Source organism: Topomyia yanbarensis, chromosome 2 (genome assembly GCF_030247195.1).
Source record: "Topomyia yanbarensis strain Yona2022 chromosome 2, ASM3024719v1, whole genome shotgun sequence".
Taxonomy (NCBI): Eukaryota; Metazoa; Arthropoda; class Insecta; order Diptera; family Culicidae; genus Topomyia; species Topomyia yanbarensis.
The window spans coordinates 389,562,398-389,575,161 of NC_080671.1; the positions used below are offsets into that span (position 1 = coordinate 389,562,398).

Below are 12,764 nucleotides of genomic sequence, written 5' to 3' on the forward strand. Positions count from 1 at the left end.
ATCAATAACAACAGCGACAACGACAACATCATCATCCTTCTCCCACAGTGTACATATTTGCATATTTCGTTGCAACAATGTGCATTCTGTTGCATAAAACGATAGAGCGCGTGGCGACACTAGCTACTATACCATCCCAGTCCAGCCATCCAGCATCAACTTCAGCATGTTCGGTTTGGAGGTAGCATCTATACACCCCCTCCCTATCCGCCCCCCTCCCCTTACACACATATGCAAAATACATGCTGACGTAGTTCACAGGGCCCCGAAACGCCGTGCATGCAACCCTCCCACACATTATAACGGATGGCACTTCATATGAATAGTGCAGCAAAACGGTTCCAACGGCGAGTGCGATAATGGCAATTTTTCTCCTCCTAAATCAATTCCCCCCCAAGTTCCACAAGCGGCACCGGGCTTCGATCTAGTGGGAACTACTAGGTGCGAAAAATTTCACTTGCATAATATGTATCACACGAATAATGTATGGCGGTTTCCGATTGCATGTACAATGTACATACTCCTACACACTCGCTGGAATGATACCATTTCATAATACATTTAAAATTCCATGATGCGACTGAAGGTTCCATCAATGCCAATAAAATGTATCTCCAGTTTGGTTATAGTTTATGGTCAGGGCCGGCAGAACACCAGATTCGAAGTGATTTCTCCTCGTACTGACGAAAGTTCAGATATGGCTTGTGTAAGTAAAAATGAAAATTCCCTGATAATATCTGGTGGCTGTTTGGAAACACTCTTTGTTAACAGGGTTGTTTGTCTGATGGCTCATCGAAAATGTGTTTGTTGAATACTACACCCAAAATCCAACGGGCATGTTTCTATTACTTTTGGGTAAGATTCAATTGCCTTTTTGGTAACAGACCACGCAATTGCGCATGGCGGTATTAAACTCATATTACCGCAAAGGTAGTAAACGGTGGAATGACGATGTAGGATAATTCGGTCGATTTCTATAATAGTATTAGTATTGAGTCAAACCAGCCGGAGTTCCGGCGGATTTCTACCCAAATTCAGGCCAGAATCTGCGCAAATTTTGGCAGGAATAGGCGGAATTACGGTTTTTTTATAGGGTAACTTGGATAGTGAAAGAAAAATTTCGGATTCCCAAATTTGGACCTCCCAGATCTGGATCATTTTCCGGATCTGGACTAGTTCCCGATCTGGGACAGTTTCCAGATCCGGACAAGTTCCCGAATCTGGACCAATACCTGGTAATGGACCAGTTCCTGGATCTAGTCCATCCCCTTTTTCCCTTACCAGGTCAGGACTTGAACTAGGCCCAGATTTGGTGCTTAGATCCAGACAAGAGTCTGGATCCGGACTCTCGGATCGGATACGTGGATCCAAACTATATGTCTTGCTTTTCGTACATGACGGGAAGGACTGTTAATGTTTTGTGCAGTCGCTACCTTGCTGTTGCGGTTCGTGATAGAAAAAATTCTATTTAACTACGACCGAAATACCCCACCACTATTCCGAGTCGGCTTTTTTCTGACTGTGCTTTGAAGCTAGCTGAGTGTGAGCCGATGGGTATCTCCGGCGATCGACATCCTTTCAAGCTTAGTGGAAGTCGATTTGAATATTTCTCCGATGGCAAAAATAATACCAATAAGTCTCATTTTCGATGCAAATTATATCTATTACAACCGGCCCCCGGATGGTCTACTTCCAGACCAAAGATAAGCCACGATAGAGTTAGTTTGCACTAAAAGCGGGAGATAGCGTATGCAATTGAACGAATACCGATTTATCTAAAAGTTTTGTTCCGGAGAACAAGAAGACGGGGCGCGTGAAGATCCGAAATTTGTTTAGCAGATCGCAAACAACAAATCACAAATTGTGATTTGTTGTTTGCGATCTGCTAAACAAATTTCGGATCTTCACGCGCCCCGTCTTCTTGTTCTCCGGAACAAAACTTTTAGATAAATCGACCAACGGATCGATAATATGGCAACAAGTGGTAATAACGAGACCCCACAGACGCCAACTGGAGGCGTTGCTTCGAGCTGTGCGAATTGCGACCGTCCGGATAGTGCGGATAATTTTGTGCAGTGTGACAAATGCGACGCGTGGTGGCATATGTCGTGCGCTGGTGTATCGGAGTCGGTTGAAGGTCGTCCGTGGTCGTGTCGTAAATGCACCCCAGATAATGTAAGCATCCGTACGGTATCGTCAGCCACTCGAGCCGCTCGATTAGCGCTACAACTAGAGGAGCTTGAAGCGAAACGAGCCTTGGAAAAACAAATGTTGGAAGCGGAAAAACGACATCTGTCACAAATGTTCCAACTTAGAAAGGCCCAACTGGAATGTGAGGAAGAACACACGGACCGCAGCCGGATAAGCAAGCGGCAGAGTATCGACCAGGTGCGTCAGTGGATGGAAGAATGCGCTGAACAAGCAGAAGGTGCCGTTAGATTCTCGACCAATCTAGAAACAGCCTCGCTGTCAATGCCGCAGCAAGCATCCCAGTTCGAGGGGAACACGAAAGACAGTTGCTACCCCGGTAGGACAGTGATGCCACAGGTAGGACAAGTCCAGAGTCCGCTGAGGCATCCTTCGTTACCAAACGTACTTCAGCGTACGTCATTGTCAGCAGTAAATCCAGCTGGCCAATACGGCTACTCCGTTCCAGGTGCCGGTAATTATAAGCAAATCCAACTGGTGGATACCGGTGCGATCCCCAAGGGAACCAACGTTGAGCAAGCCGTAGTAAGCGTTACCCACAACCCCGCAGGTAACCCTTTACCCCCCGTAGTACCAGGTAAGCCACCACATAGTAAAAATAAAGTGAAAGCCCAACTGTGTTGCGAGGATAATATTGCTCAATTAACCGAGCAGTTCGGGAACATTCAAATTCCCTCGGCATTACTAATGAACCAAAAGAGTGATGCTGTATTCCCAAAGAATCTAACGAGGAATGTGTGTATAGAGCAGGTACAACCGAACCCTTCGTTTGGAACAGTCCCAGTTCCTCAAGGGCTTTTGAATATGTCTACATTTGTTCCAACCCCCTCGCAGTTAGCAGCCCGACAGGTGATGACGAAAGAATTACCCCCCCTTTTCGGGCAACCCAACCGACTGGCCCGTATTCATAAGCAGCTTTATGACAACTACGCTTGCTTGTGGATATTCGAGTGCCGAAAATTTAACACGTTTACAACGCTGCTTGAAAGGTGCTGCATACGAAGCTGTCCAGAGTCGTTTGGTTCTACCTGAGTGTGTTCCCCACGTGTTGGAGGACCTGCATTTTCTCTTTGGTAGGCCTGAGCTTTTTATCGACGCACTTCTTGAAAAGGTTCGTTCTGTCGCTGCACCGAAATCCGAAAAATTGGAATCCCTTATCGATTTTGGTATGGTGGTACGAACTCTTTGCGACCACTTGGAAGCTGCCGGTCAACGTGAACATTTATCGAATCCGTCCTTGTTGACGGAGCTTGTCGGGAAGCTTCCCGCTCACGTTAAAATGGAATGGGGTGCACATCTGAAAAACTGCCGAGAAGTCAATTTGAAAACTTTCGCCAGTTTCATGTCCAGTGTGATGACTTCTGTGGGTAGAGTGACAATGACAAAAGTGAACAAGCCGCCGGAGAAAACGAATCAAAGAACTAGAGGATCGATTAACACACACGCTGCTAATCCAGTAGCCGCCGTTGTTCCGGATAGGTTGTGCTATTCGTGTAGAAAACCTGGTCACCGCATTCAGGATTGTGGAATGTTCAAAGCGCTGCCTATGGAAGAACGTTGGAGGTACGTGAATACGAACGGACTTTGCCGAAACTGCTTGAATGCCCACGGGAAACGTAGCTGTCGCAGCAAGGGCTCGTGTGGCATCCAGGGTTGCGAGTATCGTCATCATCCTCTACTGCACGCAGCACGAAACAATCAAGTCTTGAACGGCCAACACCAACATTCAGTGGGAAACTTCACGCATAGAGTACTCGAACAAGTCATCCTGTTTCGTATTGTGCCTGTGGTGTTACGCGGGAGTAAAGCTACCATTAACACGTTCGCTTTTCTCGACGAAGGATCGTCACTGACGCTTGTCGAAGATAAACTAGCAAACGAGCTCGGCGCCAACGGGATTACGAAGCCTTTGTGTCTGATGTGGACCGGAAACGTGACGAGGATGGAATCAGCATCAAAACAAATTTCTCTGACGATCTCGGCGGTGAACGGAAATAAGGAGTACGAGGTAGAAGATGCACGTACAGTGAAGGAGTTGTCTCTTCCAAAACAAACAGTATCATTTGAACGCTTGGTCAACCAGTATCGTCATCTCCAAGGACTTCCGATTGCCAGCTATGAAGATGCAACACCCAGACTGTTGATAGGAGTAAATAATTTGAATCTGATTGTTCCACTACGAACTAAAGAAGGCCTACGTTACGAACCCGTTGCTGTCAAAACCAGATTGGGTTGGTGCGTCTACGGCGGAAAGACGGGTGATGGAACAACACATACAGTGAACTGTCATTCATGCGGTTGCACTGTAACTCAAGAGCTGCATAACACAGTGAGAGATTATTTCGCGCTAGAAGATGTCGCGGCTAAGGCGGTTACCGTGCTTGTGTCAGAGGAAGAGAAGCGTGCTCATCGTATCCTGGAACAAACGACAACTCGTATTGGCAAACGCTTCGAAACGGGGCTGCTATGGAAGTATGACCATATTGAGTTCCCTGATAGCTACAATATGGCTATAAGCCGACTGGAATGCCTGGAGAAGAAACTGTCACGAGAACCGAAGCTTAAGGAGATCGTTCAGGAGCAGTTGACTGCATACCAAACAAAAGGCTACGCCCATCTCGCTTCAAAGGAGGAACTACTCAATGCGGACCTGAAACGAGTCTGGTATCTGCCACTAGGACTGGTGACGAATCCTCGGAAGCCAGGCAAAGTGCGAATAATTTGGGATGCAGCGGCGAAGGTCAGCGGAATTTCTCTCAATACGGCGCTTCTGAAAGGTCCCGATCAACTGACTTCGTTACCAGCGGTCCTGTTACGTTTCCGCCAGTTCAAAGTTGGAGTTACCGCAGACATCAAAGAGATGTTCCATCAAATCTCTATACGCAAAGAAGATCGCCATTCTCAGCGATTCCTCTGGCGTTCGGATCCTTCACACCGTCCGGAGATCTTCTTGATGGATGTGGCGACGTTTGGATCAACGTGTTCACCCGCATCAGCGCAATTTGTGAAAAACAAAAACGCTGAAGAGTTTCGGGAACAATATCCTCGCGCCGTGGAGGGCATAATTGAAAACCATTATGTGGACGACTGCTTGGAGAGTTTTGAGAGCGCTGAAGAAGCCTTGCGCGTCAGTCGAGAAATGCGCATGATACACGATGAAGGAGGCTTCGAACTGAGAAGCTGGCATTCGAACAGTGCAGAAGTGCTAAATGGCTTAGGCGAAACCAAATCAGCTGAAACGAAGACCATCGTTCAAGGCGGTGGATTCGAGCGCGTACTAGGACTACTGTGGAGTACGGAAGCAGATGAACTTCACTTCTCTACAACGATGACGAACGAGATCCAGAACTTGGTGGAAGGCAACCAACGTCCAACTAAAAGACAGATGCTGAAATGCCTAATGGGTTTCTTTGACCCACTGGGACTTATGAGTTTCTTCCATATCCATGGTAAGATGCTTCTGCTAGACGTCTGGCGATCGGGAATCGAGTGGGATGATGTGGTCAGCGATAGTATCTTTGAGCGTTGGCTGAAATGGACAAGACTCTTCAGCGAAGTTAGCGTAGTGCGCATACCCAGGTGTTACTTCCACGAAGCGACCCTAGAACACTATGATGGACTACAGCTGCACGTTTTTGTGGATGCTAGCGAGGTAGCTTACTCCGCAGCTGCTTATTTTCGAATAGTGAATCCTCACGGTGTAGGCGAATGTGCGTTGGTCGCTGCGAAGGCGAAAGTAGCTCCATTGAAGCCCCTCTCAGTGCCTAGGATGGAATTGCAAGCAGCTGTTTTGGGATCGCGGTTGATGAAATTCGTGGAAGAAGCTCATAGTCTCACCATAGCGCGAAGGTACTTGTGGACCGATTCGGCTACTGTGCTGTCGTGGCTTCGAGCGGATCATCGCTGGTATAAGCTTTTCGTGGCCTGTCGTTTTGGAGAGTTACTTACCACAACGGATGTCGGCGACTGGCGATGGGTGCCCTCGAAATTTAACCCTGCTGATGCCGCAACCAAGTGGGGTAAAGGCCCAAAATTGACAACGGACAGTATGTGGTTCAAAAGTCCAGAATTCTTATGCGAACCGGAGACAAGTTGGCCTGTTCAAAGAATTCGTTCCGTGGACACGGAAGAAGAGTTGCGCCCTTGCTATGCGCACCGCGGAATTATCCTGCCAACGCTGATAATCGATTTGGATCGATTTTCAAAGCTTTCTCGGGCGGTGAGGACCATGGGCCACGTGCATAGATTTCTGGGGAACCTGAAACGGAAGCGACTCAGCGAGAATGCGGTAAATGGAAGATTCAGTTCGGAGGAGCTCAAATCGGCAGAACGCTCATTGATACGGATGGTGCAATGGCAGGCATTTCCCGATGAAATGGCGATAACAGCGCGAAATCAACAGAAATCAGCTGAGCAGTGGGAACCTCTGGACAAGAGCAGCAGAATTTACCAGTTGTCTCCGATCGTGGATGATTATGGGGTGCTCCGGATCGGCGGACGCATTGGGAAAGCCCCTAATATCGACCTAGATGCGAAGTTTCCGGTCATACTCCCACGAAATCATAGGTTTACCACACTATTGGTGGACGATTACCACCGTAAGTTTCGTCATGGTAACCACGAAACCGTGACAAATGAAATACGCCAAAAGTATTATGTACCGAGATTGAGAGTAGCAGTGAAGCAGCAAGCAACAGCTTGTCAATGGTGCAAAATAAATAAGGTCAAGCCGCAAACTCCGCAGATGGCTCCATTACCGGCAGCACGCATGGCCGCATTCACTAAACCGTTCACTTATGTGGGCCTCGATTTCTTCGGACCGCTACTCGTGAAGATCGGGAGAAGCAACGCAAAGCGTTGGATCGCTGTGTTTACATGCCTGACCATTAGAGCCGTTCATGTAGAAGTAGCGCATAGCCTCAGCACCGACTCGTGCGTGAAGTGCGTACGGCGTTTCGTTTGTCGACGGGGTTCGCCGGCAGAGATACACAGCGACAACGGCACCAACTTCCAGGGTGCTAGCCGACTGTTGAGGGAACAAATGCAAGAAATACAAGGAGAGCTTGCAGCAACCTTCACCAATACGAGCACAAAATGGTTATTCATACCACCCGCGACCCCTCACATGGGTGGATCGTGGGAAAGAATGGTGCGCTCTATCAAAACCGCGATGGAGACGGCCTACAACAACTGTCGTAAGCTGGACGACGAAGCTTTGGAGACGTTAGTCGTAGAAGCGGAGGCGATCGTAAACACTCGTCCCTTGACGTATTTGCCATTCACTTCCGAAGAAAGTGAAGCCATTACTCCGAACCACTTTCTGTTGGGGAGCTCAAGCGGTGTTCGTCAGCCAACGGTTGAACCAACGGATTCATCGGCAGCCTTGCGGACCTCCTGGAATCAGATTCAGTTTCAACTAGACGTCTTCTGGAAAAGGTGGACTCGGGAATATCTTCCGACCCTCACGAAGCGCACGAAGTGGTTCGGGGATGTAAAGCCTGTCGCCGAAGGAGACTTGGTGTACATCGTGGACGGAGACAGAAGAAACGGCTGGGAACGAGGTCGCGTGCAGTTAGTCATCAAAGGAGCGGATGGGAAGATTCGTCAAGCGATTGTACAAACTGCGAGGGGGGTTGTGCGTAGACCTGTCTCGAGGTTGGCTGTCTTGGAGGTGGATCGTAAAACTGAACCTGGTGGCCAGTGTTACGGGGGGGATGATGTTGGAACTGGCAGCACGGACAATGTTGGAACTGGCAGCACGTACATTGTTGGAACTGGCAGTACGGACATGGTCGGAACTGGGAGCACAGACATACACGAGTAGGATTTACACACTTAGAGAGAGGAAAGATTTAGAGTGTAGAGAGGAAGAAGTGTCAGAATCAGAAAAAGGAAAAGATTAACAGCGTGCGGAAGAATTTCTATTTCTAAACCTAAACCCTAAAATTTATTGGCTAGTGTAAAACTTATTAACTAGTTAAAACTTAATATCTAGTGTAAAACTTAACCTATCTTAGAACTACTGCGAAACACTACTGTAAGTAAATTTGATTCAATTGCAATAATTAAAATATAAGCTAATTGGAAATTTATCCTAACCTAGATTCGCGTACGATAGAGTTAGTTTGCACTAAAAGCGGGAGATAGCGTATGCAATTGAACGAATACCGATTTATGTAAGTCTTTATTGTATAACTGCATAACTTTTATCTAAACAAATATAATTGCAGCTAAAAGCTGAATCGAAATCACAAATTGTGATTTGTTGTTTGCGATCTGCTAAACAAATTTCGGATCTTCACGCGCCCCGTCTTCTTGTTCTCCGGAACAACATCGATAAATCGCGTGATCTAACTAAACAACACTCAACCGTGTACGAAAAAATATTTTGTCTTCGTACCCGCCCGGGAAGTAGAGATTGATGGTGTAGACTCCGAGAAGGGCCTTGATTGCAAAATAGGGGGTGGCTCCTTCCAGATCCCTGTATTTCAGTCAGTGTAAATTCTGGTATGCAAAAATTGAGGAGTATTAGAAAACTTATTTTCCATCAGCCTCATTTCGAGCCTTTCGCCGGATTTGTTCTTCCAAAATTTGAATTTTAAATTTTTTTGAGCGGGGCTCGTCTACTTGTTCGCCTTTGTGTAACCCGGGGCATGAACTGAAGAACCTATTGTAGAAATAAGGCACGGTGTGGAAAATGCGGAGAGGATCAAGACATTGGCTCCTGGTCTCGGAAACTCCACATGGGACATCCAAAACTTCAAGTGTCTCTATTCTTTAGTCATATTATTTTTCAAGGTTTACTTCCGACGTAGATCTTCCTCAATTTTAGCATTATTTGCCATGGTCGAAAACAATACTGAGGAGTGTTTTGGGGAGCAAAACGTGCTATTATTTCAATCGGATTAGCCTTTGCTCGGTAGCAGGTATTGAAGTTGTCGCTTGTTAAATCCGAATCATAGGCAAAGATTTATTGATATTCTTTCCATATACATCGCACCTCAACTGGTTCGAGAAGATTTCAACTCCCACGGCATGTCATGGGGTTGTCTTTATGCTGATAACCGATCTATCTTACTGCATGACATTCGCGACAATTTCAGTATGACCATCTTGAATACAGTGGAAATGACACGAATGCCTACCAGCGCGGCCAAGTGCGTTAGATTTATCGTTGTACTCTACCTCATTAGTGTGCCCATTGATTTAAAGAGCTACGCGTTCACTATATCCGAAACAATCGAATTAAAATAAGAAATTCCTCCGGTGGCAGTGTTCAACGTTTTGACTGGCTTGTTTTTCTACACCGAGATTAAAGGTCAGACGAAACGAATACCTGGCGCGAACACTCGTGGACGGTTTCCCACTCCATTGTGAGCAGAGAGTACTCAGAATTGTATGCGAAAAGGTCCTATGAGGACTTTTTGAACGTCAGATCGCCCGATTTTTTTCAAATATACGCGACGTTAGAAACGCAAATAAAAACTTGATACAAACTAGAAAACGCGGTTATTGGCACCGATTCGTCAACGCATTAACGAGAGAAACAATATTTCGTCTAGCAGCTGGGCCCTACGTCGTGTACTCGATTGGACCTATGATCGGAGTGCACGGGACTAAGAATTCTTCATCGGTGACAACAGCATTCCACGTGAATTTTCGTTGAAATGATAGACGTTTCGCGATGAAATTATAATAATGCATATAAACGTAATAATTGTTCTTCAAACACACAAATTTATTTGACAGAAAAGATACTCGCGCTAAGCATTTTCCCCACAAAACTCATGGTTTTATATTTACCTACAACCATGTCTACATCGTTACAATTCCAAGTAGGCGCTTCGATCGATGGAGCATGGAAAGCACTCCTAATTTTCCCGAAGAGAATATGGGAGCCTAAATTCTTTATATTGAAATCGTTCCGGGTTGCCTGATATAAATATAAGTTTGAGTTCATTCGCTTTGATCTGTTCCGGGTAATAAGGAAAATGACACTTAGATTAGAATGGTAATGAGAAGGCGGACACTTAGGCATTAGAAGGTAATATTTGTGAAACATCGCGCAGCTTTAACGAATTTTTCAGTTAGATTTAGAGTTAGAGAACGCTCGAAAATTGGTAAATGTTGTGGGATAATGGAAGTTTAAGAATCCCAAAGGCATCAACCAACCTTGGAACGTCGTGACTTCCTTCGGGTGGCAACTCGGGTCATGTCCATTCATTATACATTGAATGCGCATCTCCGACGTATTGGGGTCGTAAAGAGCGTTCTCTGCGCTTGCGGTGACGGATATCGCGACATTAAACATGTTGTCTGGTCGTGCGCCTAGTGTTCTACACACAAAAAAAAAAAATTTACCGTTGAGGTATTTCGAAACGTATCACAATCTAACAAACCGTAATTGACGAAATGACGAAATATAACCATGTTCTGTTTAATTTTACATGAAAGATGTAGTTTCCAAGCGCAGCGCCATAAAATTATACATTTTAAACAAACGCCATATGTGGAGTAAAATTACGTGACTCGCAAAATTCAACTACATGTTAAATTAAAATCAAATGAAAAACTATTTCATTTTTGATGCTCGTATAGTCATGTTAAAAAATTACAAATTGTTTATATTGTCCTTAAAAATATTTTTAACTGCATCCCATAGTCTGAATAAAATTGTATATTAATATTTTTTGCTTATCGATCTGAACTCATTGTTTTAAGATGTAGATGTGTCAAAATGTATTTCCAGGAGTATAAATATAATAAATAATTCCAAATTTCAAACAAATCCTAATTATTCTCAAGAAATTTAAATTGTAAAGTAAATAAATTTATATCTGAATAAAAATATGCAATTGTTTTACATCGATGATTTCCAACGCAAGAATTTTGTGCGAGAAAAAACACATACGTGGTTAATCTCAGCCAGAGGGAGGGTCCTGGGCCTACGTACAACGTCAGGTTTTGATTTGTTCCAAACTTTCGAGTGGGTAATTCCCCCCTCGGTAATTTTCGAGTGGGTTGCTACTACCCATACTACCCACGCATTCCGTCGGCCCTGTTCATGGTCGTTTTGGGGTGGAGTGATGAAAAAATACAAATATAAATGTTTCACGTGGATTGTATATACCCGTAATCTCGTGACTTGGACGGTTAACTCAAATCTAATGATGTTTAACGTGATCAGTAATCCATCAACTAGGGCACCGCTCCTAATAATTGTCTTTCACTGAGAGACTATACTCGTAAATCTGCTACGAAGAGGTTTCGTACAGAAAACTTTCGTAAAATATACAAATTTTTTCGTCCATATGGGGAATCATTCGTAGTTCTACGGAAACCTTTTTATCTTCGTCACATTTTTTTCGTACACTTCAGGAAACGACTTTCGTAGGCTTATTACAAATCTGTTTCATTAATCAAACGAATTGTACAATAAAATATACGAAAGTCTTTATAATATTCATGAGCATCTGTCGTAATATGAACGATTGTTTTTCCGAATATACCAACACGTTTTTATTCAATGAATGGTTTACATAGACCGGAAGGGAACCAACTTTTATTTGAAGTAATTTCAAATGAAAAGGGACACCAACAAAATAACAGGTTGTTCAATGGAGTATGGCTTTTTAATAACCATCCACCGAGAAATCTTATATCGGTATGCTAACAGGTAGAATGCAAAGATCATATGAACCACATCATTGCCACCCACTGCTATACAGCATGGAACAATTGAGCATAAATCATCAATCCGTGATTGATCGTTATGAACGAACTACGTTATCAGCGTACAGTCAAACTCCACAAATTTAAGAAGCATGTTGTTTTGCATTTGGCTAATATAATGCACTGGTAACTGAATGGAGGACGATTTCCATCCAAAAATGATATTCATAAGTATTTGGGGTTTTCATTTAATTTCAATTGGAACAAAAATTTAAACTGGGAAAGATCAACTTGACAAAGGTTGACGGTACATCACGTATGTTATTAATTGTTCCCACGTTCCCGACGATTGATTGCAGAGCTAATTTCTGAGCTAAGGGATAGATGGAGAGAAAAAAGAATTGCGTAAAGTGCCTATTTTCACCCTATTATGGAGGTTACCTTACTAATTCAATGATTACTCGGCCTACAATCGATGGAATGCGCGCAAATTGGCATCGACAGCTTTGGTTTGTTGTTAAGAACCAAGATAAAAACACAATGGTAGAATGCTTGTGTTTGAGCGCAATGAACACCTGCTCTAAGCAACGGCTTCAAATGAGTATGGTGATAATAGAAACATGGGAACAATAATCTCATTACCCTAGAAGTAAATCCCGTAGAGAAAGTAATATGAAACGGTTGAACGAAACGAACGATTCGGTCGATAATCGATGAAGATTCAATTTGCAGAAATTTACTGCTCAGCATTTTCTCACTGTGAGCAGATTGTTTTATTTTTGAAAGAAAATTGAACTGGTTAATGGTCGCATTTGGAAATAGCACGATGTGTGTTTTACCGGCAATCTAAATTATGCCAGATCAGTTGCAATTACTAAATTAGG

At 44.3% G+C, this 12,764-nt stretch overlaps 1 protein-coding gene across 1 annotated transcript; it reads left to right on the top strand.

The window, feature by feature from the left end:
- Positions 1 to 3,586: 3,586 nt before the first annotated feature.
- Positions 3,587 to 8,032, top strand: LOC131680814 (uncharacterized). Its single transcript, XM_058961524.1, has one exon. It carries the CDS (start codon positions 3,587 to 3,589, stop codon positions 8,030 to 8,032), a length of 4,446 nt encoding a protein of 1,481 aa, XP_058817507.1.
- The last annotated feature ends 4,732 nt before the right edge of the window (positions 8,033 to 12,764 follow it).